This window comes from Pungitius pungitius, chromosome 16 (genome assembly GCF_949316345.1).
Source record: "Pungitius pungitius chromosome 16, fPunPun2.1, whole genome shotgun sequence".
Taxonomy (NCBI): domain Eukaryota; kingdom Metazoa; phylum Chordata; class Actinopteri; order Perciformes; family Gasterosteidae; genus Pungitius; species Pungitius pungitius.
Window position 1 is genome coordinate 13,645,336 of NC_084915.1, and position 27,139 is coordinate 13,672,474.

At 46.1% G+C, this 27,139-nt stretch overlaps 2 protein-coding genes across 4 annotated transcripts; one reads left to right on the forward strand and one right to left on the reverse strand.

The window, feature by feature from the left end:
* Nucleotides 1–250: 250 nt before the first annotated feature.
* Nucleotides 251–21,749, forward strand: LOC119215131 (voltage-gated potassium channel subunit beta-2-like). Its single transcript, XM_037467004.2, has 14 exons — nt 251–648; nt 15,301–15,344; nt 15,427–15,464; nt 15,721–15,800; nt 16,044–16,088; nt 16,424–16,468; nt 16,562–16,605; nt 17,824–17,910; nt 18,007–18,092; nt 18,192–18,312; nt 18,415–18,509; nt 18,656–18,776; nt 19,167–19,255; nt 19,390–21,749. Exons 1-14 carry the CDS (start codon nt 302–304, stop codon nt 19,477–19,479), a joined length of 1,332 nt encoding a protein of 443 aa, XP_037322901.2. The 5' UTR covers nt 251–301; the 3' UTR covers nt 19,480–21,749.
* A 2,767-nt stretch (nt 21,750–24,516) lies between these two features.
* On the reverse strand, nt 24,517–27,131 carry neu3.1 (sialidase 3 (membrane sialidase), tandem duplicate 1). Of its 3 annotated transcripts, XM_037467006.2 has the most exons (4): nt 27,024–27,107; nt 26,503–26,640; nt 26,095–26,334; nt 24,517–25,981 (listed from the first exon to the last, which is right to left on the reverse strand). In XM_037467006.2, the coding sequence occupies exons 3-4, from the start codon at nt 26,317–26,319 to the stop codon at nt 24,974–24,976; spliced, it is 1,233 nt and encodes a 410-aa protein (XP_037322903.2). In that variant the 5' UTR covers nt 26,320–26,334; nt 26,503–26,640; nt 27,024–27,107; the 3' UTR covers nt 24,517–24,973. The 3 variants fall into 3 exon arrangements, with proteins under 3 accessions (XP_037322903.2, XP_037322904.2, XP_037322902.2); XM_037467007.2 differs by lacking the exon at nt 26,503–26,640 and having other exon boundaries at nt 27,024–27,131; XM_037467005.2 differs by lacking the exon at nt 27,024–27,107 and having other exon boundaries at nt 26,503–27,016.
* Nucleotides 27,132–27,139: the final 8 nt, after the last annotated feature.

The window sequence follows — 27,139 nt, forward strand, 5'->3', positions numbered from 1 at the left end:
ACGGTGACTGTGCGCGTGGCATGTCAGAGGCTGGACCCTCGCCCGCTCCCTCCTGCTCTCGGCCCAAATCTCTGACCTGCCCCGTCTGAGCACCACCCCCCCCCCCCCCCCACACACACACACACACCTTTTTTTCTCTTTCTTTTTGTTGTTGCATGAGCGTCGCTGCTTCGCCGCAACAGCACCAGCCCGTGAAGCAGTGTTTTCGAGCGGCACCAACAGTTTGCAGACGTCCGTCGGTCCCCCCCCCCCCCCCCACACTTCCAACCCCTAAAACAACCACCCGTGAACCAGGGTCAGGATGCAGGTGTCTTTCGCCTGCACTGAGCACAACCTCAAGAGTCGCAGCGAGGACCGGCTTTGTGGCCTTCGCACCGCCCCGCCCCCCGGGGGCAGCAGTGGGGGCGGAGGAGGGGGAGGCGGCGGAGGAGGCGGCGGCGGCAGCGGCGGTGGAGGAGGAGGAGGAGGAGGAGGCGGCGGATGTGGTGGCGGAGGAGGTGGAGGAGGTGGCGGCGGACATGGCAGCAATGGCAACTACACGTCCCAAGGCTCGGCCAAGACCCGGGAGGGTCCCGGGCCCCGTCAGACCCCGCACGGCCATGCCCACATGAAGGAGGCCATCGGGCGCCACAGCAGTATGAAGTACAGGTGAGTATGGAGGTTAGGAGCTCCACATCACAGGGACTTTGACTGACGTTTTTCATTACCTCGGCCTCCTGACCCCACAGGCACTAGATTATCATCTCGGGTGACGAGGCGGCAGGCTCCCCTCATGGTGACGCTCACACCGGCCCGGCTTCCCGCTTCCACATTCTTCGTCGAGATGTGAGGGGGGGGGGGACAAAGTTAGCTGTAACGGTCCCCGACGTGCGTCCCGTAACACGCCGTGTTGCCTGCATAGACAGCCAATCAGTGACATGCAGCAGTCATTTTACTGACATCATAAAAGAAAGGCTTATGTAATCCAGAGCAAACAGCCGTAATGTTATCACAGTGGAACAGACACAATGCGTATAGGAGCATCTGCCATAGGATTAGGTGTTTCATGCAGATTTTTCCAAGGCCTCCTGCTCTCACCGTATATTAATGAAACGCCTGCCTCCGATACCAGCTTTCCTAAAAACACCTCAGGACCCTGCAGGTTTTCAAAAGCGTTTCGTCTTCATAGACTAAAAAGAAAAGTGCAGGCGAATGTCTTATTTGCGCAGAAGAAAAACATTGTTGCACACTCCAGGTCTGAGTCATAATGTAGATGGAAGACGGACCAGATAAACAGCGAGAGAGACGTTTTTCGTTTTCCTCTTTTCGTTTTCCTCTTATTCAGCTCACCTTGATGGTTCAGAGCTCCAGCGTAACAGGGCGTTTAAAAAAGGGAATGAGGCACAAGATGAATCCAGGATAATTCCACTACGGTTTCATCTCGCTGGAGAATTGCATACATTCTTTTGACTGTGTTATTCTGGTTTGCTCTGCTCTCTCTTTGCAAAAGTGTCGGTAACTGGGAGCGCAGCGGCACAATAAGTCTATACAGCATATGGCCGGCTGCGGTTGCCAGTGGCAACACCCCAGGCTTTGCTTTTTAGTTTTCGCCTGTCCTATTTCCCTAATCAGTCAGCGCACGCTGTCGTTGATCAGTCCCTTCTGCGACCGAGTCCTCTCAAAGACCCTCCAGCCGGTCTGTGGCATCACAGTGGTCGCACAATTCTCCATTTTACACTGCTGTCACAACCACACCGGGGGTCAGGAAGGAGCAGAGATGTGCATGAGACATGGCTGCGCGCTGTATGAATGTGTGTGTTGGGCAGCTTCTTGACAACTTGAACCAGTTGTGGGTAAATTTCCTCTACAGATGACGCCCGTCGTTTCCGCTACCCGCTCGTTTGCTAATCTCTTCGCTTTGTTGTCGCTAACGGGAGTATTCATCGCTCACCGGCAGGTCGCAGGAGATGGCACCTGATGCCAGATAGCACTTCCCATGAGCCCCCTGCCCCCTGCTGCCAGTAGGATTTGCCAGTGGCGGCTGGTTAACAAAGCGTTCAAAGTTGGCCCCCTCCTACTGGATTTTATTAACGGTGGTTGTGGTGCTCGCGGTCGGTGGAAGAAAGCCAACCAAGAACTCTGCTTCATCAGCCTGGAGTTTCGTCTCGCTATAATTGCATATAAAGCAAAATGAAAAGAAAAGAGAAACTTGCCTGACCACCAACTTTCCCGATTAACAAAATTATCTGTGATTTAAAAAAAATATGTTTGCATCAGCACATTTCAAATCCTTTTTCTTTGTTATAACTAGCAAAAATAAATGTTCCTTTAATTTTTGGGACCTACTGAGGTGAGGTTAGTCTAGAAGTCCTGTCATTCAGCAAATTGGCCGTTTCTATGGCAACCAGGCCCTCTCTTTTTTTCCAGGCAACCTGGTAAGCAGGTCAGGTACATTTCCAAAGATGGATTTGTCTTCCACTTTTGGACATTTCTCATGGATTGTAGTGAGGGCTGCAGGGCATATTGTGGCAGCTGGATGCAGAGATCATAATGCATGAGTGAGTGGAGTTAGGAAGCTTAAAATAAGTCAAACATTGTTAAAGAAGATGGTGGTGGTTGCAGACTTTAATAACAGATGTTTCTGCATCTCCCTGTTATTTTGAACAGCTGAACATATTGCGACGTGTTGGTTGTGCACAGTCAATTTAGCTCACAATTTGTTAGAGGAATAGTTCTACAGGAGTGAAAAGTCAAACTACTGCTTTTACAGTTTAATGGCCTCAGGTCAACATGCAGGTCTCATTGCAGCATTGCAATCTTGTAGTAGGAGTAATTTTAGGTCCGTTCCTAGCTTTTATAATTTCGTTTTTTAATTACCTCGGTGTAGTAATGCCAGAAGCTAGTTCTCTGGATGGTGAACCGGTGCACGGCGTACCCTCACCTCGCATTTTGGGAAGCTCTTTGTCGGCAGGTGTGCTTAATATTAGTGTCAGAGTCCCTGTGGCAGAACCCGCTGCATGATCGGGATATTTCAAACTAAATCATTAAATTGTCAATTCATCCTTGTCTGTTTTGTAAAGGGCCCTTTATGTTGGGGAATGTTGTTTTGATGGTTGATAAATGTTAGCTAACGCTGCTAACGTTTCTTAATTGAGCATTAGTTAGCTAGCATAGTTTAGAAAAAATTAGCTTGCTAAATTTAGCAAATGTTGCCCAACGACAGCATTATTGGTTAATATTAAAAAATTAGTAGTGGTGAGAGGCACAAAATACGATGAAGAAGTAGGTTGTTGTTGAAAAATGAGTCAAACTTTCAATATTCACCAAACTTCTTTCAAGTTGGAGTCCTGTGAAAAGCCTATTCTTGGATTTAGCATTAGTTAAAAAAAAGATGCAGTTAAACCATTTCAAAACCTTTGTGTTTGTGCGTGCCATGTCACAGACACCTGGGTGTTTGTCCCTACAGGTAAATTAGCTACACTGGCTATATGCCGCTAGGGGGTAAATGCTTTTGTTTGTATTTGAAATCTGGATGCAAATAGCAACTGCCTCTTTTGTCATATTTGAATGATCTCAACCCAAGATCCATTTACTAGCTTGAACCACAGCTCATGGTATTCATCTGCACACATGCAGTTTCATACGGAAACTACTATTTTCATGGTGACATATGGTGTACAGTTCTATACATTTGGAACTTGCTGCTCCTGATGTCTTCTTGCACTTTGATGGCAAGCAGCTGACAAAATTAATTAATTAAACCAGTCAGCAAATGGCCTTGAAGTAAAATACCAAAATAATGCTAATACAAAACACTTGATTCCATTTTTAGCCGGGGAACGAGGCTTTGCATTTGTGTAGAGGTTTAAGTGTCCTGACATTCGACCATGCAGAGGGGCTGTTCTCCAGCAGAGTGCTCTTGAACAGTGAGTTTTGAAAGCCCCGGACTCTCAGCAGCCGATGAAGTAACGATTGAGTTTTACTGATGAACAACCTTGTCGAGTTTGTACTGAGACACTGTGGCCCTTTGGTGCTATGACGAGGATGCTAGTGACTCAGCCGCGGTCTTATCACAGTCAGTTACCCTTTTATTCACGCCGAGGACACGACGCAATCACAGCTTCGGCTTGTTAATTTGATCCCAGACTGTTTACTTTTAATGGGTTTTTGGGGGGTTTTCTCATACAAACGAAATGGAAGCAACATAGTATTCCCGCATTAAAACCCTACGTACTCCATAATGAATGCCAAACAGTGATACAATATAAATAATACTAATTGAGTAATAATTAAGTGCTTTGGCCTCATATTGTTTTTAATATCATCATTGGAAACAAATGGGGCATGAACAGATTTCTGACATTATTTTGATGTACAGCAATAAGTTTTAGGCCAAGTAACCCAGTTTACTTGCCTGATTTCATCCTGGCTCCTTATTCAAATATGTCCAAACTATGATCTGGTTTTGGGCTGTTAAACTGCAAAAATCCAGGCGTTTAATTAATCTCCCACCTGCTAATTTATATTAACAGGTTACTGAATATTATAATTATAAATCACTGAACCATGCAATTCTTTAAATAGCTATTTGCATACAGCTGCAGGGTTGGAGACCTTAAAGGGGTGTTTCAGACTTATAAGGTAATCTTTTTTTATATGTGAAGGGACTGCTGGGCCAGTGCTGTTTGTTGAGCTTTCCATTTGTCAATATTTGCCCGTGGGTGGACGTGATAACAGCAGCAGTCAGCGAGGGGAGTGATCAGGGCCTGGAAAATCCACGTCACGTCCTCTGAAAAGGCCGGCCAGTCAAAGTCAGAGTCGGGATTTTATCTTTCAGCAGAGACAACGTCATTATAGCGAGCAGCGCAGCCAAATAAAAACACAAGACCTGTGTCTCAAAGTATTTAAATAAATCATCTTACCTTCAAGATCTGTGTAAAAGCTCTTTGGAGTCTTAGTTACATGCATTCTTAATTTTACCCAATATTCAGCAGTCTGAAACGTGGACATTCACTGCAAATGTAGTTCAGTTTTTCTTGTTTTTTCTCCCACTAGCTCCACTGCTTTATTCATAGTGGCAAAGTCGCAAAGATTTAAATTGCAGATAAACAAGGTACACTGAAGGCCAGCGTGACACTCAAAAACATCTAATCATTTTAAATTCGCTGAGCTGTCAGAATCTATATTCATGAAGCAGCGGACCAGACACATCTTTACAATATTCGGCGTCCTCCCTCGCAACAGACATGATGCAGGTTGGCAGGTAATAGTGCAGGGGCCCTTTCAAACGATACGAAAATACTGTACACTGTACTCAGGAAGCCTCCCCTTCCTTTAACTGGCATGCATGTCTATGTTCTCTCACGTGTTGTAAAACCAGTTGCCTTACAGGGAGAAAAAGAAAGTCGATACGCTGATTTGAGAATTAGAGCGCTGTCAGTGGTCCTTGTCCACAAACGTCAATCTGTTCACACAATGTAGATATTTTCTTACTTGCAGTGGTATCTAGTATTGCATAATTCATTTTTGTGTATCTAAGATGTGAGATTGTCGGTGTCGGTCTCGGGAAATGACTTCCGCTACATTAACCCAATTGAGGTGCGTTTCTGTGGTACACAAAGCAAGCAATTCACCATCAACAGAAACAATGTCCTTTGTTGTGCTTTTCAGAAAATTGTCCCTGGGGATTTTATCCACAGTAACAACAAGGCCTGAGCATAGGAAAGAGTAAAAAATGAAAAATAAATCTCTGCATCGGTTTGAAAATGCATTTCTTTGTAATTCGGCTGAAACTGTGTACACAGCGTTGTTAAAAGAGAAGGAAATGTGTAACCCCCCCTTTTCTCTTCTTTGTCCGTAAAGAAGCGGGCTACTTTTAAATAGAACTCGATTCCCGGGCCACACCAACACAGCGAGAAAACGACCAGACAGATTATATACGTATCAAAACAATAATTTATTTCTATTTAAGATAAGTTTAAGAATTTTAAAACACATCAAGTAAAAAGCCAGGAGACGATAAAACCCGAGGGATGATTCGATCCAGCGTAAAAGAACCTGTTAAGGTTCAGTCCAGAGTGTGATTTGATCCGGGTTTTCCTCAGTCCCAGGCACCGAATGGATCACTCTCACGTGATTTCAATGAGTCCGTTCTACATGAAGGAGTCCGGGGACCAGGGTTTCCGGGGCGCCACTCTGCTCCTTCACTACGCGTCTCCCCAATATTGTTCCGCCGTCAGCTGCCGGACCGGGCACCTTCCATTAGGGAGTTGCGGACGTTTGCCCTTGGGGATTCCAGGAAACGGCTCCAGCAGGGCACAGGGGATCCAGCCAGTGACTCCGGGGGACACACGTCCAGCCGTCCGAGCCGCTGCTTCTCGTGCAGCACGCCTATCCGTTCCCCCTGGAAAGAGATCTCACCTCCTTTTATTGGGAGGGATCTTCCAGCTGGCCAATCCGAGCTAATTAGGTGCAGGTGTGTCAATTAATCGTGAGAGGGAAAGAAATACAAATTGACAGCTATATTCAATAACGCAAAACCACAGCAACAACTAAGAAAATCACAGCAAACAATATATAGAGACCACAGCAAACAATAAGTAACTATACAAAATAAACTAAACTCAATCACCTGCTCACTTAATTATATTATGTGACACTCCTCCCCCCTTTAACCATTGTCGTCCCGACAAAGTCCTAGTGTCCATACCTGTCTGGAGGCCTACCCCTATTTTGTCTCTGGGACCTACGCAGGGGTGATCCATCTCCTGGCTCAAGTCCCGCCATAGGGACTACTGGGTCATCGTCCACTAAAACTGCAGGGGGGTCGCATGCTATGGGCACCAGGGTCAGAGGGAACAACAAGGGCCCAGGATACAAGTCATTTGCAATATTAGGGTTCACCGTTTCAGTCTCAGGCGCTTGTTGAGGCTCCTCAGGGGGTTCGAAAAGACAAGGCCTCAGGTGATTCCGATGGATTGTCCTGATGGGGCCCTCCTTTCCTTCAGGCTTTATCTGAAAAACTGGCAGGCCTGGGCGTAGTTGGTCAATAACCACATAAAGTTGGGGTTGCCAGTGAGGTGCCAACTTCCCTTGCTCTCTGCGACAGAAGTTGCGCAAGAGCACTCTCTCTCCGGGCAACAAGGGGAGATTCCTTGTTTTCTGATCATACCTGGCCTTGTCCCGCATTCTGCTCTCTCTGGTTTTTACTGCCACCTGTCTGTAGACTCTCTGTAGGGTCTGATTGTGTTGATAAACCCAACCCTCCAAGTCTTGTCTTTGGGTCAATGGAGGTGCACTGACAACCGTTTCCACTGGCAGGCGAGCGTGTCGGCCAAACATGACAAAGTGAGGGGTCAATCCTATGGTCTCGTGAGGGGTGTTGTTATACATCTGCAGGAGTGTTGGCAAGTGATCTGGCCACCGTACTTGGTCTTCTGGGCTCAATGCTCCTAACAGAGAAAGAACAGTCTTGTTAAACCTTTCACAGGCCCCATTTCCTTGGGGCCTGTATGGTGTAGTTCGGATTTTGGTACACCCATACAGACTGCACAGCTGTGCCATCATGGTTGACTCAAAGGCTGCTCCTTGATCTGAAAGGATTCGTTCTGGACATCCCCATGGCTGGATTAGGTGTCGCCAAAGAGCACGTGTCGTAGTGGCTGCTGTCTGGTCCTTTGTAGGGACAGCCCATCCGTACTTGGAAAACAGATCAGTTATTACCAACAGATAAGGATAGGCATCACCATGTCTACCAAGCGACAAATAGTCAATCGAAACAGTTTCCAAAGGATATGATGCAAAAATAGGCACCATCGGTGCCCTTACCTCTGGTCCTCTTTTCTGTTGAGTGCAAGTTAAACATTTAGAGGCCCATTCTTTCAAGTCAGCACCCATCCTGGGCCAATAGAAGGTTTTTCTTAGCAAGCCCTCAATCTTTGCCATCCCCATATGGCCTGAGGCGTTGTGATACTTCTCCCACAACTTCTGGGTCTTGTCCATGGGAACCACGATCTGGTGGAGGCTCAACCCTGTATGATGTTCTTGGGCCTTCCGCTTTAACACACCCTCCTGGATGTGTAGTCGGTTCCATTCCTTTAGGAGGCGTTTTGTTGCAGGCAAACACGCTTTCCTCTCCTCGGCTCCTGGGAAGTGATTTCCATCCACCCAATTCTTCATTTGGGCCACCGTCGGGTCTTCCTCCTGCCAATCCTTCCAATTGTCTTTGGCTTTTGTGCTGGCCTCTGACTCCACCATGGCTGTCCCCACTTGGGCCTGTTTGTCAGGCTCCATTTCCTGAGGTAACCTAGACAAAACATCAGCATTACGATTGGAAGCACCAGGGCGATACTTAAGTTCAAAATCAAAATTCGCCAGTTGTGCTGCCCACCGTTGTTCTGTAGCTCCCAAGTGTGCTGTATTTAGGTGGACGAGAGGGTTATTATCCGTAAAGGCCAGGAATTTATTCCCCCACAAATAGTCTTTAAACTTTTCAGTCACCGCCCATTTAAGGGCTAGAAACTCCAGTTTAAAAGAACTGTAGTTTTGATCGTTCCTTTCGTTGGGATTAAGGCTCCTGCTGGCGTAAGCTATAACTCTCTCTCTACCATCCTGTAGCTGTGCCAACACAGCCCCCAACCCCCCCAGGCTGGCGTCAGTATAAAGATGGAAGGGTTTTGAGAAGTCAGCATATGCTAAGATTGGGGCACTCACCAGAGCAGTCTTCAAAGAGTCAAATGCCATCTGGCAGTCTGAAGTCCAATTGATGGCAGTATTTCCTCTCCGCATACTAGCAGAACCTACTAGGAGAGCATTCAGGGGTGCTGCCGTTTTGGAAAACCCCTTCACAAACCTTCTGTAGTACCCCACAAACCCGAGAAATGATCGTACCTGCTTAATGGTAGAGGTGATGGGCCAGTTCTCAACGACAGCCGTCTTTTCAGGATCTGTGGATATCCCCTCACCGGAGATGACATGGCCAAGGTACGTGACTTTCTTCTGGAACAGGCTGCATTTGTGGGGTTGCAACTTTAAGCCATGGGATGCCAACTTCTCGAAAACCTGCTCCAGATGGTGGATGTGAGTGTCAAAGTCCGGGGAGTATACAACAACATCATCCAAGTATATCAGGAGAGAGTCATGGACCTGCCCGCCCAGGCACCGCTGCATCAGACGTTGAAACGTTGCAGGTGCATTACAAAGGCCAAAGGGCATCCTTTGGAACTCATACAAGCCCAGGGGTGTGGTGAATGCAGTCTTCTCTCGATCCCTCGGGTCCACATCTACTTGCCAATATCCACTGGCCAGGTCCAGGGTAGAATACCAAGCAGCTTGCTTGAGACTGGTGAGGGATTCTTCTATCCTTGGCAAGGGGTAGGCATCTTTGTGGGTTAGGGCGTTGAGCTTCCTGTAGTCCACGCAGAAACGCCAGGATCCATCCTTCTTCTTCACAAGGACAATTGGTGCTGCCCAAGGGCTGGAGCTTTCCTTTATGACATCATTGTCCAGCATGTTTTGCAGAAGTTCTCTCAATTCAGGATAAAGGCTTGGTGGAACTGGCCTGTAGCGCTCCCTGCTGGGTGGTGCAGAACCTGTAGGTATTGAGTGGAGGACTGCACTGGTCTGGCCAAAGTCCTCGTCACCCGCTGCAAAGATGTCTCTCCATCGCTGTAGCAGTGAGTCCATCTGCTGTTGTTGGTCTACTGTTAAGCCATCACCTTTCAGTAAGTCGACTGGATGCTGTTCTTTTGTGCTGATGTGATTGGTTTGCACAGCCACTTCCACCACACCTGGATCTACAGTCCTCAAGACAAGGTCCTTTTCCCCTCGAATTTGCTTTGGGTCAACCTGGAAGACATTAGCAAGGGGGCGCCGTTGAGGTATCAATACAGGGTAAGGATTTAAGTTACGTACCCTTATAGAGAGGCGTCCTTTCACCACAGTGGTAACAGTCCGGGCCACCTGCCACTCATCATCTCGTTCTGGGCCTTCCACCAAAGCACAAAAATCCGACCTGGTTTTCGCACCATAGAGGTGTGTCCACAGCACCATCTCACTGTTAGGAGGCAAATAGACTGGATCTTGGCGGGTTAACCTGGCCACTCCAATCAGTCCATCAGATGATTCATCCTGTGACACTTTCTGACAAACAGCAAAAGCACGCTGCCATTCCCCCTTTGCTTCACGCGACATAGTTGCACCAAAGACAGTCAGGCCAGGGTGGACTCCCTGAAACAGCTCCTTCCAGCAGTGTGAAATGACATTCATCCCTAGGATTCCCCTTTCAGCACTCAGGCACTCATCCTTTACAATGATAACACCTTTACTTGGCACTGTGACTCCTCCCACAGAAAAATCCAAGATGGCGTAGCCAGTATATGGGATCTGTAGTCCATTAGCTGCTTTTAGAGAAAGCCAGAGCAGATCTTGTGGGCTTCGCTTCTGCTCTCCACTCAGCCATTTCTGGAAGAAAGTTTCACTGAACAGCGTAACTTGTGAGCCTGTATCAAGCAAGCAGGGCAATTTCACTCCTGCAACAACAACTTCAACTCCTGGACACATCCCCACCAGGGATGGTTTGTCCGTTTGGTCCACCTCCCCAACCACCTGGCTCTCAGTGGTCGGGGCAGCTAGTTTAAATGCCTCCTCCCCTGTTGACAGTACCTCTGGATGTGACCAGCTTTCCCACAGCCTCTGCAGATTGGTTTGCCCCGGTCGTCCCATTCCAGAGTGTGATGGCGCCTAGGGGAGGTAGTATAGTGGCCTTCCCGAACAGCCCCCCTAGAGGTTAAGGGCGGGTCTCTACGCACCATAGTCTGAGAAGAGAATTGGTGTTTAATCTCAGCAGTTAGGGTTTCTTTAAGGACAGAAAATTGGTCTAAAAATTCTTGTCTAAGTTCGGCTCTTACTGTCTCCCTCCACTCCCCTAGGCTAGGTGCGACCATGGATGGGTTTGGCTGTGGCACAGAGATACGTGAGGCACGGACAGGCTCCATCTTGAGCTCAGCTTCTAATGCTTTCACTTCACTACACACTTCGGTAAAGGTCAGTGTAGGCATTCTACGCACCTGCCTTTGGAGTTCTTGTTGTACCACACCAGGCCTCAAACCCAGGACAAGCTGGTCTCTAATAGTCATCTGGTCCTGGGCAGACCCCGCTGGTTCCTGCTCCTTCCATGCAGAGAATAACTCCCGGAGACGAAGAATAAAAGCAGCAACAGTTTCCTCTTCCTGTTGGAGACATTTAAAAAAACGTGCCCGGAGTTGGGCTACTGGGGTTACATGCCCATACAGCCTCTTTAGCTCCTGCAGCATGTCGACGCTTGTGGAGCATCTTCCTGGGTTCAGTAGCCTCATCTCTCTCTTTGCGTCACCCTCAAGTGCCCCATATATAAAATCAACTTTCTGTTCCTCATTTAACCCTTGTGCCCTCAGCATTGCCTGCACCTGCCCACTCCATTCAGCAAAACTCATTTTACTAGAGTCCCCATTAAATCTTGGGATCCAGGGGACTCCCATAAACCAAGGCATCATCATTGCATTTATCACAGGCGGACTAGGCGGAACACTCTGATCTGGCCCCAATTCCCTGTGACACACTACACCCTGGACCGTCAGGCTGCCCTTCATTTTCGTCTGCCATTCCACGCTGCATGGTGTGGGAAGGGAATCCTGCCAGCAACGCCACTAATGTAACCCCCCCTTTTCTCTTCTTTGTCCGTAAAGAAGCGGGCTACTTTTAAATAGAACTCGATTCCCGGGCCACACCAACACAGCGAGAAAACGACCAGACAGATTATATACGTATCAAAACAATAATTTATTTCTATTTAAGATAAGTTTAAGAATTTTAAAACACATCAAGTAAAAAGCCAGGAGACGATAAAACCCGAGGGATGATTCGATCCAGCGTAAAAGAACCTGTTAAGGTTCAGTCCAGAGTGTGATTTGATCCGGGTTTTCCTCAGTCCCAGGCACCGAATGGATCACTCTCACGTGATTTCAATGAGTCCGTTCTACATGAAGGAGTCCGGGGACCAGGGTTTCCGGGGCGCCACTCTGCTCCTTCACTACGCGTCTCCCCAATATTGTTCCGCCGTCAGCTGCCGGACCGGGCACCTTCCATTAGGGAGTTGCGGACGTTTGCCCTTGGGGATTCCAGGAAACGGCTCCAGCAGGGCACAGGGGATCCAGCCAGTGACTCCGGGGGACACACGTCCAGCCGTCCGAGCCGCTGCTTCTCGTGCAGCACGCCTATCCGTTCCCCCTGGAAAGAGATCTCACCTCCTTTTATTGGGAGGGATCTTCCAGCTGGCCAATCCGAGCTAATTAGGTGCAGGTGTGTCAATTAATCGTGAGAGGGAAAGAAATACAAATTGACAGCTATATTCAATAACGCAAAACCACAGCAACAACTAAGAAAATCACAGCAAACAATATATAGAGACCACAGCAAACAATAAGTAACTATACAAAATAAACTAAACTCAATCACCTGCTCACTTAATTATATTATGTGACAAATGTTCCACAGTTCTTTCTCAGAAAGTGCATTTTATAGCTACACACACACACACACACACACACAGAGACTGACTGTAATTAATATCACGGTGTGCTTCCCTCTGGAGAAGAGCATGCTCAGCATGCATGTGTGTGGCATTTCATGACAACTCCAGGGTATAAAAACTCCTCTATCGTTTGCAACTAACCGTCCGAAAACAGTGTCTTCCTCCTGTCTCAGGTGAGACCTAAATACAAATGTCAGCACAGATTAAAATGCTGACTACACAGTGACAGTGCAACCGCGTGCCTCCGTCCTACCCTCCATTAGAGATGTATGGAAGAACCAAGTCCCTATAATTTCTTTGTTCGGAGAAGAGCGAATAGATAATAGAAAATAGCAAACTGACAGCCCTACTTATGAAAGCCACAGAGAAGCATCTGTGTCTCTTTGTGCGCCCTGGTCACAAATGCATTCATGCGTGGCTGCATGTAGATCTGTGCCTGTGTTGCAGTGTAATTCCCATCAAGCGTGAACATTCACATGAAAGCCGCGACCAGCCCCACTTACCGCTGCACAATATAGATCTCCTTGCTTCTGCAAAACGCCTATAATACCAAATGCAAACGTCAAACGAGATGCCGTGTGTGTCTGCGCACATGCACGCGTGTGAGACAGTGGGAGGGATTGTCATGTGAGATAGTGAAAGGAAAGACAGAGCAAGTGTCTCTCCAGACTCATTGATAGTAATTCAGCAGACTGCAGCACTGCAGAGAGCGGGGAGGGGGCGGCCAGTTTTCATAGAGAAAAACAATGACATCCCTGCATAGCCCAGGAGGAAAAATAATTGCGTTTTTCATGTGGCAATCATGAATTCACCCACTAATGCGAGCGGGTTTCTCTTTTGCTCCTGTAATGAGGTGCACATATTTTCTTTCTAATCCATAATTAATACAAGCTCAATGAAACTGAAAAAGCATGCGCTTGTGTAACAGTTGTGGATGCTGCCGGGCGCTCGCCGTCCTCTGTAATGCTGACTCATGTTTTAGTTCTGTTTGTCACACATTCATTTTGCAATATAACACGTAGCATTCTGTTTTTCTATCACGGTGCTCTTGTGTGATTGAGGTGGGTAACAGCTTTATAGACGCTATGAACATTTACCAGTGCAATATAGCCTCGTGCTAAATAATAAGGAGAGCTGATCTACATAGCATTAAATACATTTTATTTATCAGTGGATTTTTTTTCAGCCTTTTCTTTTTGTTTTTGTTCGGGGTTGCTTTTATTGGTTTCACCTTGTCAAATTTGTTTCTTTCCTTTGAAAGCCCCCCCTCTCTCTGAGTGACGTTGAGACAATGAGCCACAATTTGATGTTGTGTCTCACGACAATACCGGTGCAGCTGAACCAAAACAACAAACGATTTGAATATTAGATTTGAAAAGGTCTCTGAAGTGCCTTTTTCTCCCACGTGCCTCATTTACATTTGCCCCCCCCCCCCCCCCCCCCCCCCACCCCATCCCACCCCCCCGGGTGTTCAAAGTGACTGTCAGTGTGCACACGCAGAGCCGTTGTCGGTTGACGGGCGGCCGCCAGATCACCGCGCGGGGAACCGTCGACATCAAACCCCACCGACGGTAGCAACGTCCCCGGCCTTCCACCTGTCTGCCGTTTTAGCAGTTTAAAGGAATGACACAAACAATAAGCGCTTCACACCCCCGAACCCTCACACACACACAAACACATGCTTACACATGCAGGAACCTAAAAATAGCGTAAGGTCAAGCATTAAAAATAAACCAGAGGAAATAAAGGCGAGACTCGTTGGACTGAGTCTAAACGCTCTGACAGTCTGTCTTCCCGCATTTGGCTATTTGTGGCGGACGCAGGCAGAGAGGGGAGAGGCGCTGAGAGATGAAGAGACGGCGAGCAGCGAGTTGCACTGCAGTTCTGCTGCCTCTCCAGCTGGCTCCGCGGCTAATTAGAATGGGGGAGAGCGAGCATGAAGGAAGAGGAGGAGGAGGAGGAGGAGGAGGAGGAGGAGGAGGAGAGCAAGCGTGAAGCCCACATCATTTTCAGCTGTGCACGCTCCTGCGAGGCGAGATGCAGCTCTTCTTCTTCTTCTTCTTCTTCATCTTCTTCTTCTTCGTGCTCGCCCTTCAAAACTCGGCTGTCTGAAAAATCGGATGTGGCGTGTCAGGGTAACGGACTCCTCTTGAGCGTGTGGAACATTTTGGGCCATTCATCTGAGCCCTTTTCCCTGCAGCTGTTTCACTGACCCAGTGTTACACACCGAACTGTTAACATACGGAGGATGAAAGGTCAATTGTTCAGAAATAATTGGACGGACTGTAATTAGACCACAGACGAGAAAGACTTTCAATCAGCAGCAGTGAGGCGGAATTCTGTGGAAATAATAGATTTGTGTATTATTTTGTCTCTGTATAGGTTCGTGGTTGTGAAAAGTGCTTTTTCAAATATACAGTATAATGTGCCATTACATTTTTCTCACTACTACACTGACATGAGTTTAGGTTGTACAGGGGGAGACACTTGTAACTACTTCATTAGGTGTTGGGTGGTTGATATAACTTTGTATGCATCATATTTTGAACTATCACATCTTAATCGTCAAATGTAAGTAGCAACCACACGGTAATGTAAATGTAGTGGAGTAGAACTATACAATAGCACAATAGGGAAGCAGTATTGTACAGTAAGACGGGGTAACATCTGTGACCCTTAAGGCCCACCCATCAAACCTTCTGTATTTTCTCTCTGAGCTTCACAGATTTGATTTTTCATTCATTTCTCCACAGGAACCTGGGGAAGTCGGGCCTTCGTGTGTCCTGCCTGGGGTTAGGTGAGTTGGTTCTGAAGGAACAATGAAACGCATCTCTGTTTCAACCCCTCGAACGACCGTCTCCGTCTCTCATCTCCTGCAGGCACCTGGGTGACATTTGGATCGCAGATCTCGGATGAGGTGAGAGCGCTCTTGTGCCTCCTTGAAGGAGGAGGTGATTCCTGGACGCCCTCACCGGTGTTTGCTTTTGAGGGAAAACACAGAGTGCAACCCGTGTTTTCAATTATAAAAAGCTTTTGAAAACCCCACAGAAACCTGATACCTGGGAACCAAAGTAGTTTGGCGCAGCACAAGACATGATCTATTAGCCCCTTTGTGTAATTGAAACGTGTCCGCCGTCTCCCTGTCTCAGTCTGGATGTCTCTGTTCCCCCCAGATGGCGGAGAACCTGCTGACCATAGCTTACGAGAACGGAGTGAACCTGTTTGACACAGCAGAGGTGTACGCGTCTGGAAGGTCGGGCTTCGCTTTTTTCCTCCAAGCGTAGATGAAAAACGTTTGCTTCCGTGTTATTTCCTCACGGTGTACTTTGAAGTGTTCTTCACTTCCTCTCATGCAACCTATGTGTTGAGCTCTCAGGTTTCCATAACATAACATAACAGCATAACATGACCCGGCTGCAGCATGAGTCAACGTTGTTGTCCAGCATTTGGAATTTGGGCCTCAACCTATAAAAGGAAATGATGTGTTTCTCCACAGAGCGGAAATCACTCTAGGGAACATTATCAAGAAGAAAGGATGGAGGTGATATTACTCATTTTTTTCAAACTGACTCACATGCATATTAAAAGCTTTCCAACTCTATTAAATCATTTGTAGATTACATTTCATATCTGTAGTCTCTGAAAGACTATAAAAAGGATTCAAATGTTACCATTTTTAAATAAATACTTTCATGGCTGCCAAACATGTCTGAGAATCAAATGTAGCCACATTTTTATTTTTTCTACCAATGATTGAAAGCATGCAGGAAAAAAAACTGATACTCAATATTGGAATTATACGATTGAAGATTTTAGACCAATACATACATATATAAATATTTTTCCATAATGACTGTGCTCCTAATACTCTGCCAGGCGTTCAAGTTTTGTCATCACAACAAAGATCTATTGGGGAGGCCAGTACGTATAACTCTAAAACACTACATATTTAAAAGGTCAAATTATTGTTTCCTTTCAATACAACATCAATACTTTGATTTCATCACTCCACAGAGCGGAGACGGAGAGAGGACTCTCCAGAAAGCACATCATTGAAGGTAGTGCATTTTGTTATTTATTTTATTGTATTCTATTTTTATGTGATACAAAATGTTTCCCATAATGCATTCGTTCGGGTTTTGTCTCGCTCACTTAAAGCTTCTCCATATCTCGTGTGAGATGAAGTTTCAATGCCAATAACATCTCAGGATCGTCAGGGTTATCTTTGCACACAGTGAATGAGTCCCTCCTTCCGCAAAATAACCCTAAAAAAAATGTTTTGTAAGAAGAGTGACCTCGAGGCGACCATTCACCAAGGAGCTGAATGGGCGGTTTGACCCTCATTGTTCGGCGGGCTCTTGATTTGAGGCCATCGCTGGCATTTGGACTTCATATTTCACTTCATTTGTGGCTTCGGCGACTTGGTCGGAGCGCTGACGCACGCAGTGAGGGGACGTCGGCACAGGGAAGATGAAAGTGTGGTAGTGGTGCAACGGATCATAACACCCAGGGTTTGAATTGGATCACAGGCACGGATTGGAGCAGAACTAAAGGGGGGCAAATGCGACGTGCAGATTGTTTTTTTTAATGATTGCCCGTCATTGATGATCACATTTTTGAATTTTTCTTCCACCGTCCTAAAGATAATCTCAACCACTGTGATGCCTGTGAAACACAACATATTCCAAATGTCACTCTTTTACTTTACGTATGGGATTTTCTACACCTCATAGAAAACACACAATTCAAATATCATGAACAAATATATATACATTTTTACCAATTTAAATCAAACCTTTATCATAACTATCAGTATTATTTTTAGTGACGTGTTATAAAGTGAGAATTCATCTCTCATATCTATCTTAGCTCATTTTTGTCATGTGTGTTCATGTGAGCACATAATGATAATGATATAATTTGGCCTTGGCCTAAATCTGATCACATATGTGACTGAATATTGTCGGAAACACAATTTCACACTGCGGTGATTAACGTTAAACTGTGTAATTAATCCATGGTTCACATGTGTACCGAAACGTGAGGGTGTATCCGTACGGACCAACAGCTCATTCAACTCCTTGGTAAATGGTCACCCTGTTACACCACAGAAGTCTAGGTAAACACTTCATAATTACAATGAACATAACCAATGACACAGAAAAATGGGATTTAAAAAAGTTACAAATATAAAAAATACATTTTTGCATTTGGCTCAAAGCTGAGATTTGACATTTTGTCTATGGCGTCTAATCACTGACCATTGTGCATAACAGGTTTACGAGGCTCCTTATCGAGGCTCCAGCTGGAATATGTGGACATCGTTTTTGCCAACAGAAACGATGTCAACAGTCCGATGGAAGGTCAGTTTCAGGTGTTATTTCCGTTTGCTGCGATCGATTGCCTTCAATTATTCGGAAGTGTTTAACGTGAACAACTATTCATCCTGTGATTCACAGAGATCGTGCGGGCCATGACGTTTGTAATAAACCAGGGTATGGCTATGTACTGGGGAACGTCACGCTGGAGCGCCATGGAAATCATGGTGAATGCCGATCTCGCACCCAGAGACGCTCTCCCTTTTTTTTCTGCATTAAAACGCTGATGGGTAACCATTTTGTCTCCGTGCCTCGTCTGGCTCCAGGAGGCGTATTCGGTGGCTCGCCAGTTCAACCTGATACCTCCTGTGTGTGAGCAGGCGGAGTACCACTATTTCCAGCGGGACAAAGTGGAGGTGCAGCTCCCCGAGCTCTACCACAAGATCGGTCAGGCAGCCGCGGGTCTTGCAGATCGATTCATCTTTAATCTTTTAATTTGAAGGTTCTGTCTTTATAATTGGAAAATGTGCTCTTGTTCCACGCCGGCAGGTGTCGGAGCAATGACCTGGTCTCCACTTGCGTGTGGATTAATCACGGGGAAGTACAGTGATGGCGTGCCAGAGTGCTCCAGGGCAGCAATGAAGGTCAGTTGGATTTCTGCCGGCCCTCCCGTGGGATTTCTCACGCAGGAAAACGAGTCTCGGTGTAATTCTCTCGCTGGTCAGTGGGCCACAGCAGAAGGAAATCAGTACCGTAATGAAGCTTTTCTCCATTTTTGCTCCTGGCGAAGGGATACCAGTGGCTGAAGGAGCGAGTGAACAGCGAGGAGGGCCGCAGGCAGCTGGCTAAAATCAAGGAGCTCCATCTACTGGCGGACAGGATGGGCTGCACTGCTGCACAGTTGGCTATCGGTACGACGCGGGAACATAACAAGACTACACAACTGAGCAGTGCACACACAGAGACGCTCACATAGTTTGCACACAATTGTGTTGCAGATGTGGTGCTTCACTCAAAGGGAGGCGTTCTGCTGGTGTGCAACCGCTTTGATAGATGACTCTGTGACCGCTTTTAAATGAAGTGTTGAATGAAGTGTTGAATGAAGTGTTGAATGCATGGTTTGGTCATCTGATCGTATCAGAATTCCTACTGAAATAGTTTTGGTTGATACTTTTTAATGAATTAATTTCACTGCGCTAAATTTTGAATTTCTGCAAAATACTAAAACTGAAAATTGTCAACTTTTCACAGGTTTTCACAGGTTTCCTCTCTCTCTAACATTTCTTTTAATTTTTTCCCAGCCTGGTGTCTGCGCAGTGAGGGAGTCAGCTCTGTCCTTCTGGGTGTTTCTAATACAGACCAGCTCCTTGAGAACCTGGGTGCCCTACGGGTAAATTGTAGTATTTCCTTTTTACCTTTAATGTTAAAGATTTATCCCGACCGAATGACCCATTGTTGTAAGAACCAACATATATGCTCATCTTGTGCCTTTTTTTTCTTCTTTTTTTTTTTTTTTTTTTACAGATTCTAACCCAAATGACCCCTCAAGCTATTATTGAAATCGATGCCCTTTTGGGAAACAAGCCACACTCGAAGAAAGAGTTGCGCGCTTGAAGAAGCAAATCCGAGCGACAGATGACGTTTTGAGATGACGAAGAAGACAAATGACTTTGGGAAAACATTGTTTTATGCTCCGCTGTATACTCAAAAACTTGCATGTCCTCTGCAACATTATGCTTCTAGTATGTGCGCATAACCCATTTTGCGCAATACGTTGAATCATGTATGGAAAAAAAAAGATATCTCGATTGGGGGAAGAAAAAAAAAACAGAAGAAAAAAAACAGGTCATACGTTGCTTCACGGCTTAATTGTTTGGATGGAGGAGAGGCTCTGTCATCGAAAGAGACCAGGAGGGGTTGAACGACGTTCAACTGATGTCAAAGCAGATTCGACTCTTGCAAATCAAATGTTCTAAAATGGAAGGGGAAAAAAAAAAAAACCCACCCGCGTGCTAAAAATGCAAAATTTAAAGTCTGAACGGTGCTTTCGTTGGAAACGAGTCGCCTCCCCTCGCAGCTGCCTCTTATTCCGCGTGACGTTCGGCCAAAGGCCGGTACTCATGTCACTAGCCAAGCATTCCCCATAGTGTGCATGTGTCTGCCGCGCGCAATGCTTCACAGGGTTGGGAACAACGGACTAGTTTTTGTGCTATAACTTATTATTTTTTAAACCGATCACGCGTTTGAACATTGATTTATCGGGGGTCGAAAGCAACCAAATATTGTGAGCGTCGTGCTGAAATAACGACCACGTGGTCTGAATCACTGCGACGGCAACCCGACTGAATTGGCAATCGGAGGTGGGTCCGATTTTAGAAAATAACTTTCCCAACCCTGCTGCTCTCTCAGCAGTCTCTCGGCCTCATCTGTTTGTGAACTGTGCGCATGTCCCTTTAAGAGAGAACAGCCCTAACAGGGCGTAAATGTGGCATGGCTTTTAATGGCTTATGTAGATTTGCAGTGCCCTTGTAAGCCATTTTTTTTTCTTCCCTACTCTAAATGGTCTGGGCAGTTTGATCCAGGATCTTTGAAGAATCTGCGGTGTGCAGACGCGGGCTGTGTGTCCGTCGGACTTTGTGTTGCCCTGAACTGTATCACTCAACAACGCCATTCTCCCCAAGAGCGTCGCTGTCCCTAAAACCCGAGGTCTGAGACATTTGTACCGTGTTAGAAGGTCACTGAGCAACTCACGCAGAGATTTCGGACACACTGTGGGAAAAACAAAGGAAATGATAGAGTTCATCTTATGTGGTATTACTCTTGCCAACATGTTTCTTGCGGTAAATGTACATTTCTTTTTCTCGTGGAAGCCTACAAATATAGCTTCTCTGCTCATTTCTCTGGGAGTTCTTTCTCTGTGTGTCGTTTAGTCTCACATGCACAGCTCATGCTACACTGTGCATCGTTGTATCTTTCCCTCAAGTCTATTATTCATTTCAATTCTTTGTAATGGTGTTGGGGGGGGAGGGGGGATTTTTTTCATTTTGTGTGTTTTTTTTCTCTCCATGAAAATGTTACTAATCCTTAGAGCGGATGATTTCATACATGAAGTAGTTTGATTTGGTGCAAGGTTACTACTGTAAATAGGCTTTCATGTTTGGTAGTGGGTGAACAAGATAACGGTTAAATATAAGGATCCTGAAAGAAGGAAGGAGCCCTGATGATGTTGAGTTCGACTGAGTGCAGCTTCAAGTGTACAAATATACTCCAATCAAACCTTGAAAATGTCAATTTAGCCTGCGGGACGTACGCGTTACTATCTTGCAGCGAAGAGAAGCTAAACGAGAGACGAGACAACCGATACTGAATGTATCCTGTCTGTTGCTCCAACCCGATTGAACAAAGCACACAACTTTTCTTGGGAATTGATGCACAATTGCTTTCAAACTTTCAACATGTTTATGGAGAGTTAAGAGTCAGATATGATTTGTGCATTTACACAATTCATCCCTGAACCGATAGGCTAAACCATAGCTGTGCTGTTAAAGTTAGCTAACCCACCGTGTTAACATTTGAAATAAACCTTTTATTTGTATGTATGTACAGGGATATTAATTTATGATTCTCATATAAACAGCCTTCCGCCCCGACAGACACTAAATCGGCTGTTACCCACAATGTTGTTGGTTCTTGGATTGTAATCAACCTTCATACCATGTGCTCCCATAATGGTTTTAAGCTTTCTTCTGTACACTTGACATAGATACCGTTGATGGATACACTCCGATGACTCACTAACTAACGACAGTATTTGCACAGAACTGTAACCCCTCAGACTCAACATGTATGTGCTGACAAAGTAAAGAAAAGCAGCAGCAGCAGCGGCTACTTGAACTCACGCTTTTTCCTCATTGTTACAACCAGTCTGCCATCATAAATAAAATGAAACCAGTAAACCAAGACAACAGCAGATCACATCTACAGAGAACCTTGAACCCTGCACAGGTTTGGTTGCACCATTTGAACACACAATACACCAACCTTTGTGCGCACTTTCTGGTGTGGTGCTGTGTGACAACAACGTGAGTCTTTTTGCAGGTACGGACTACGTGCAGCACTGTTAGTGCTCGTGCAGACTTACATAAGCTGTTACTTTTATTCCTCAGTGTTTCTCATTCTGCAAAGAAATTACTTTAGCTTGTATATTAATGTGACTAAAAAGCTTGGTTTTGCACGCATACTTTTAACAAAAGGACAAATTACTAAATATCCGTGGTGGCATTAGGCAATTTAGGTTTGAAAATATTAACCTACAGATATACAATTGCAAATGAAAGTGCCAATTTGCACATATTATATTGTATATGTATTTGGAGGTTTTGGTAACTTACTCCTGTCCTCTGGGATACGTGATGATTTACAAGTTGTAAATAAGCGGATGGAAAGCTGCGTGTCCTGCGCTCATCTGTGCTGCTGGAGGAGCGGACCCTGCTGGGACGCCACACACACACACACAAACACAGCACATCTGCAACGCCGACACTGCTGCTCGCCCCGCGTGTGTGTGTGTGTGACACAAAGCCACCCACTGATTAAAGACGATCATGTGAGGTAAAAAGCGTAGCATGTGACACTGCCAACAACAGCTCTCACGGCATGACTCGTTGATCTTGTGAAGAAGCTGGCTGGAAAAGGTGATAAAAACAAACAAACGGAGCTAAGAAGTCAGTGCACGAGCACATTCTGAGATTCACAAAGCCCCACATTTAATACAGTGCACTTGAGGCCGTGCCTGGTTGTCACTTTATTACCAGTTCAGTGCATATATACAGTAGATGGTGAGGCACAGCACCGTAGTACCAAGTACCCCGTCGCTCCGGCTGCTGTGTACCAAAGGCTACAGATGTCAACTGAGATTCCTTTAAAACTAATAGAACAAGGCAATATATGCTGACATGGGATGGGTTTATTGTGCCGTTTTGCCACAATCAGTGACATTTTAAGTGGACAGGGTTTGCAAATTTGACACATGTAGGCAGGAGCCAACGCATTTGGACGACTATAGTGCTAAATGCACAACAGCACACCATGTATCCGTTCTAGTAGCTATACCCACATACTAATAAGAATGCCAGAAATGATTTAGTACGTCCTGATATATAGAGGGTCCTCCAGGGGCAATTTGCAGCATGCTAGCTAGCATGCATATCTAGCTATTCTGAACCACAATACCCTCCCAAGATATATGTGGATATTTATAATGTATTGTATTATAATGTATTTGAGCAATAGGGTAGGAGTTCCCGATACCATGTTGTGAGAAGTATTTCCCCAATGAGTGCACACTGCACGCATCAATAAGCCCTGTGAAAGGTCATCTGCAGTAAGAGGAAACGAAATATTTTCTCTCTCAAACAAATTTCCAATGCAAGAACTATTCATTCGTGAGTATGTTTAATAAAAACTAAAGCAACATCATCGTAGTCGCGTTACGTCTGTAAAAATTGCATTAGCAAATTATTATTCATACGGTTGCATTTTTTATATTTTAAAGAGAAACATCACAAAACATTTAGTTTTTATTTAATTGCAGTTCATAAAAAAAACCACATCTCTTGTAGCAATAGAACTGCAGAATATCTGCATTCCTCCCTGCACTCCTTCCTGTCCTTAACTCATCCCGGCTGTCTGCACATCTGCTGATTCAAATTCAACTCCCCACAGGTTGCTTTACAACAAAAGTCCTTCACATCATTTCAACAGGCCCTAAGCCCCTTTTAGCTGCTGGGGGAATTAATTCCTCCCAGCAGCCCATAAAGTGTTTTTCACAGCAGCTTTTAAAAACACTCCCATGCGCTGTTTATGGTTTTATCCCCAAACCCAATTTGACTGATTTTAATCTGGAATAATGTAAAAGTATGAAAACGGTCAGTTGTTAAAAATGTAATCACCTTATAATAACAAAACAAAAATGCACAAAAAAGAACCAAAAGGCGAGTCGTGTGATAACAGGTTACTTTTATTTTCTACTAAAATACATGTTTCATGCAGGATTTCTCACTTTGCACAACAGTCAACAAAAACACCATGAAACTAGTGTTGAACCACCTGGCGGCATTTTGCCTCACAACGTAAGTGTGTGTGTTGTGTGTGTGTGTGTGTGTGTGTGTGTGCAAATAGTGAGTCTTCTTCTGCTGTTGCATGCCGTTACATGCGATAGATTGATGACCAACAGCCAATCATACCTGGTCATATCATAGAGTTGCACTAAATGAACAACGTTGCTTAGAAAGTCATGCTAAGTGCATCACAAAATGGAAAATAAAAGATTGAGTAACATAACGTGGTGATATATTGCTCTTGAAAATGAATGTAATAACATTCAGTGTTAGTCCACCAACCGCTCTCCTCCAACTCAAAGATGTGGTACAGTTTGGTTGGTCTCCTTGTCCATTTGCTGAATGTGGCAAGTAAAAAGTCAATGTTTATCATTTCGGTTCAGTTCTGTTGCCAACTTTGAGGCGCCGGCGCTGACCCAGAGGAAAGGTTGTGCACTGGCAGACTAGAAGGCATACGTGAATCAGAGTTACATAGAAAGGAGCGACAGCGCAGGGAGGAAACTCTACGCTCTACTTTACAAGGCCTGCTATGATCTTCATATGAAAATAAAAAGAGGTAGGCAAATTCACTCCACTCCTCGGAATATACTGAGTTTAATACTGTGAGAAGCAGAGGTGAGCACAAAGTACTATTTGTCAGATTTGTCAAACATGCAACACACAAAGCCTGTTTTGAAGATGACAGTCCGGCACAGCATGCTTAAAAATTTTTTTTAAAAAAATCAGCCATCAGACCTATTAATCATTGGTTCCTTCCTTACACGTTAACACTATTAAGACTTGAATTACTTTTTCCATGTAAACAAGGAGACGACAAAACCCCCGACTCATGCATGCATTACCATCTCCACGCTGCAGAACAACAGTAAGCACAGACAGATGTCACTGCACGGCAAACCTAGGGAGCTTTTGCTTTGCTTTGTTCTTTTTATAGGTCGCAGAATAGTGCTGAAAGAGCTTTGTCAACACGGGGATAAAGCGGGCGCCATTCAACGCATCTTCTTGTCCTTCTTGCTGCCCGTCTGCATGACGTCGTTCAGGTCGAACGACAGGAAGGCGATCTGCTCCAACTCGCTTTCCTTCCCGCACTCCATCAGGCACGAGAACTGATCCTTGTCCCCGTTGTAGGCCACGTCGGAGTAGCCACTGGGCCCGCGGTGGACGATCATGGGCCTGTCCCAGCCCGACGAGTGCAGCGGGGACCGGTTGAGGTACGCGCCCATGTCCCTCCTGCCGGACTTGGCGGTCGGGTGCACAAAGAGGAGCCAGGTCTGCGCGTCCGGGGACAGGAGCGACGTGCCGCACGCTTTGCTCTCGGCGTCGTCGTTGGGGACGAACTCGGGCGCGGGGAACCCGACGACGCTGCCCTGGCAGCCCGAGGGCGGCTCGACCAGCTCCGGGGCCACGCGGGGCGCGTCGAAGCACGCGCCGCCGTTCTCGCTCAGGGCCTCGCACCTGTGGCCCCCGGCGCCGCGAGCGTTGCAGTAGAGGTGGCTCCTGCCCTCGTGGTCTATGATCTCCGCCATTTCACACTCGCACGACCTCTTCCGAAGCATCTTACCGATGCGCCACGACTGGCCGAGGTCCTCGCTGTACAGCGACAGAGCGCGCGGGTGGACGGTAAAGGGAACGGGGAAGGAGCAGCAGCGGTAAGGGACGTAGTAGGCGTACGCCGGGATGACCAACCTGCCGCTCTCCAGCTGCACGCCGTGGCCCGGGCCCACGGCGAACGTGGCCCACTTGTGGACGGTGTCCCCGATGGCACTTTCTGTCAGGTCTCTCGCTTGACTCCAGGTCTGGCCGTCGTCGGCGCTGCTGACGCAGCAGAGGCGGGCCTTGTTCTTGCCCGTGAGGAACTGCCTGTGCTCCGTGGTGTTCCCCCAGACGCAGATGAAAAACAGGAACAGTGTTTTGGTGTTTTTTTCAAACACCGGGCAGGGATTCATCGTGCGGTGGGATTTTAGACATGCCGTTGACAGCTCCTGGCTGGACGACCACTGGGGGGAGAAAAAAAAAAAACACCTTTAAAACAGGGGAGCACAGATAATAATGGCAGTTGCTAGTATTCATGCAGAGGTTAATAAGATTATTATTGCATGTCAATAATAACCTGAACGGATCCATCGTCTTTCAACGTTCCTCTTCTCATAACGAGAACTTTGGCATCCCAATCCGAGGAAGAAGATCGCTTCTCTGCAAAGGCGAGGAAGGTGTGACTGTGCCTCAGATAAATGAGAGCAGGAATCCTGTATGTTGTGCCGCTCGTTTCCCTCTGAAACAAAGTTGTTTTGACCGGTTCCTTCGCGCTGCCACTCTTGGATGGCGTGTTCCCCATGGTGGATCAGGGTCCCTGCGAATGGAGAATGTTTTTAATTATGTGACCTTTGCTTGCGGTGTGTAGCAATTTCATAACAGTCTTAATTCAGAAAGAGTTCACACTCCAGCAGCTCTTCGTCGACACATATCATTGCATTGCTGCAAATACCATCTGACGTGTTCCGTACAATAAAACTCTAACCTTTACTTGTCACTCTCGACATTTGTCCCGCTTGATCTCTGCGTGAACGGCATTGTACTATTTAATCTCACGCCACGCAGAAATACCTCTGATGTTCACGACACTGATGTTATGGGTTCCTCGGAAAAGAAGACGGCGCTGAAGAGAGAGAAATCCTCGCAAACACTTCCGTGTTCACACAGACGCGTCCGGAATAACTAGACGCCAACTAAACAACTAACGCCATCTACATCTGCAAACATTCTGCTTGGTCAAGCCCTCCTCGTTTTCTTATGGTAACACAAAATGTGAAGGACAGAAAATGTAATTACAAACTGAAATCGGACGGAACTAGTCCGAAAAAAACACCGTGACTTTCGTGTGCAGTCACGCGCATGCGCAATGCGATGCCGATTAGGCGCTAACCAGCTAAACTTTTTCAAAGAACACGGTTCAAATAGCTACACTTGACTTGGTGAGTAATTGGATCCCGTGTGTTTTGCGTCCAAACCGGTGGCATTATCATCCCAATACATACTTACCTCACGACGGTTTGTTTGGATATCTATCTTCTCATTGAATTTAATCTTTGGCTGGGTCGGGTCACTTGTTTTTTCCCCCTTTTCCGCTTCGCCTGTACATGAATCCCCCTTGTTTT

Coding starts and splice junctions, on each gene's coding strand:
- LOC119215131 (XM_037467004.2), top strand. CDS start 302: ATGCAGGTGTCTTTCGCCTGCACTGAGCACAACCTCAAGAGTCGCAGC. Junction 18,093..18,191: donor GGAGCGCCATGGAAATCATG/GTGAATGCCGAT, acceptor GTCTGGCTCCAG/GAGGCGTATTCGGTGGCTCG. Junction 19,256..19,389: donor AGAACCTGGGTGCCCTACGG/GTAAATTGTAGT, acceptor TTTTTTTTACAG/ATTCTAACCCAAATGACCCC.
- neu3.1 (XM_037467007.2), bottom strand. CDS start 26,319: ATGGGGAACACGCCATCCAAGAGTGGCAGCGCGAAGGAACCGGTCAAA. Junction 25,982..26,094: donor AAGACGATGGATCCGTTCAG/GTTATTATTGAC, acceptor TTCTCCCCCCAG/TGGTCGTCCAGCCAGGAGCT.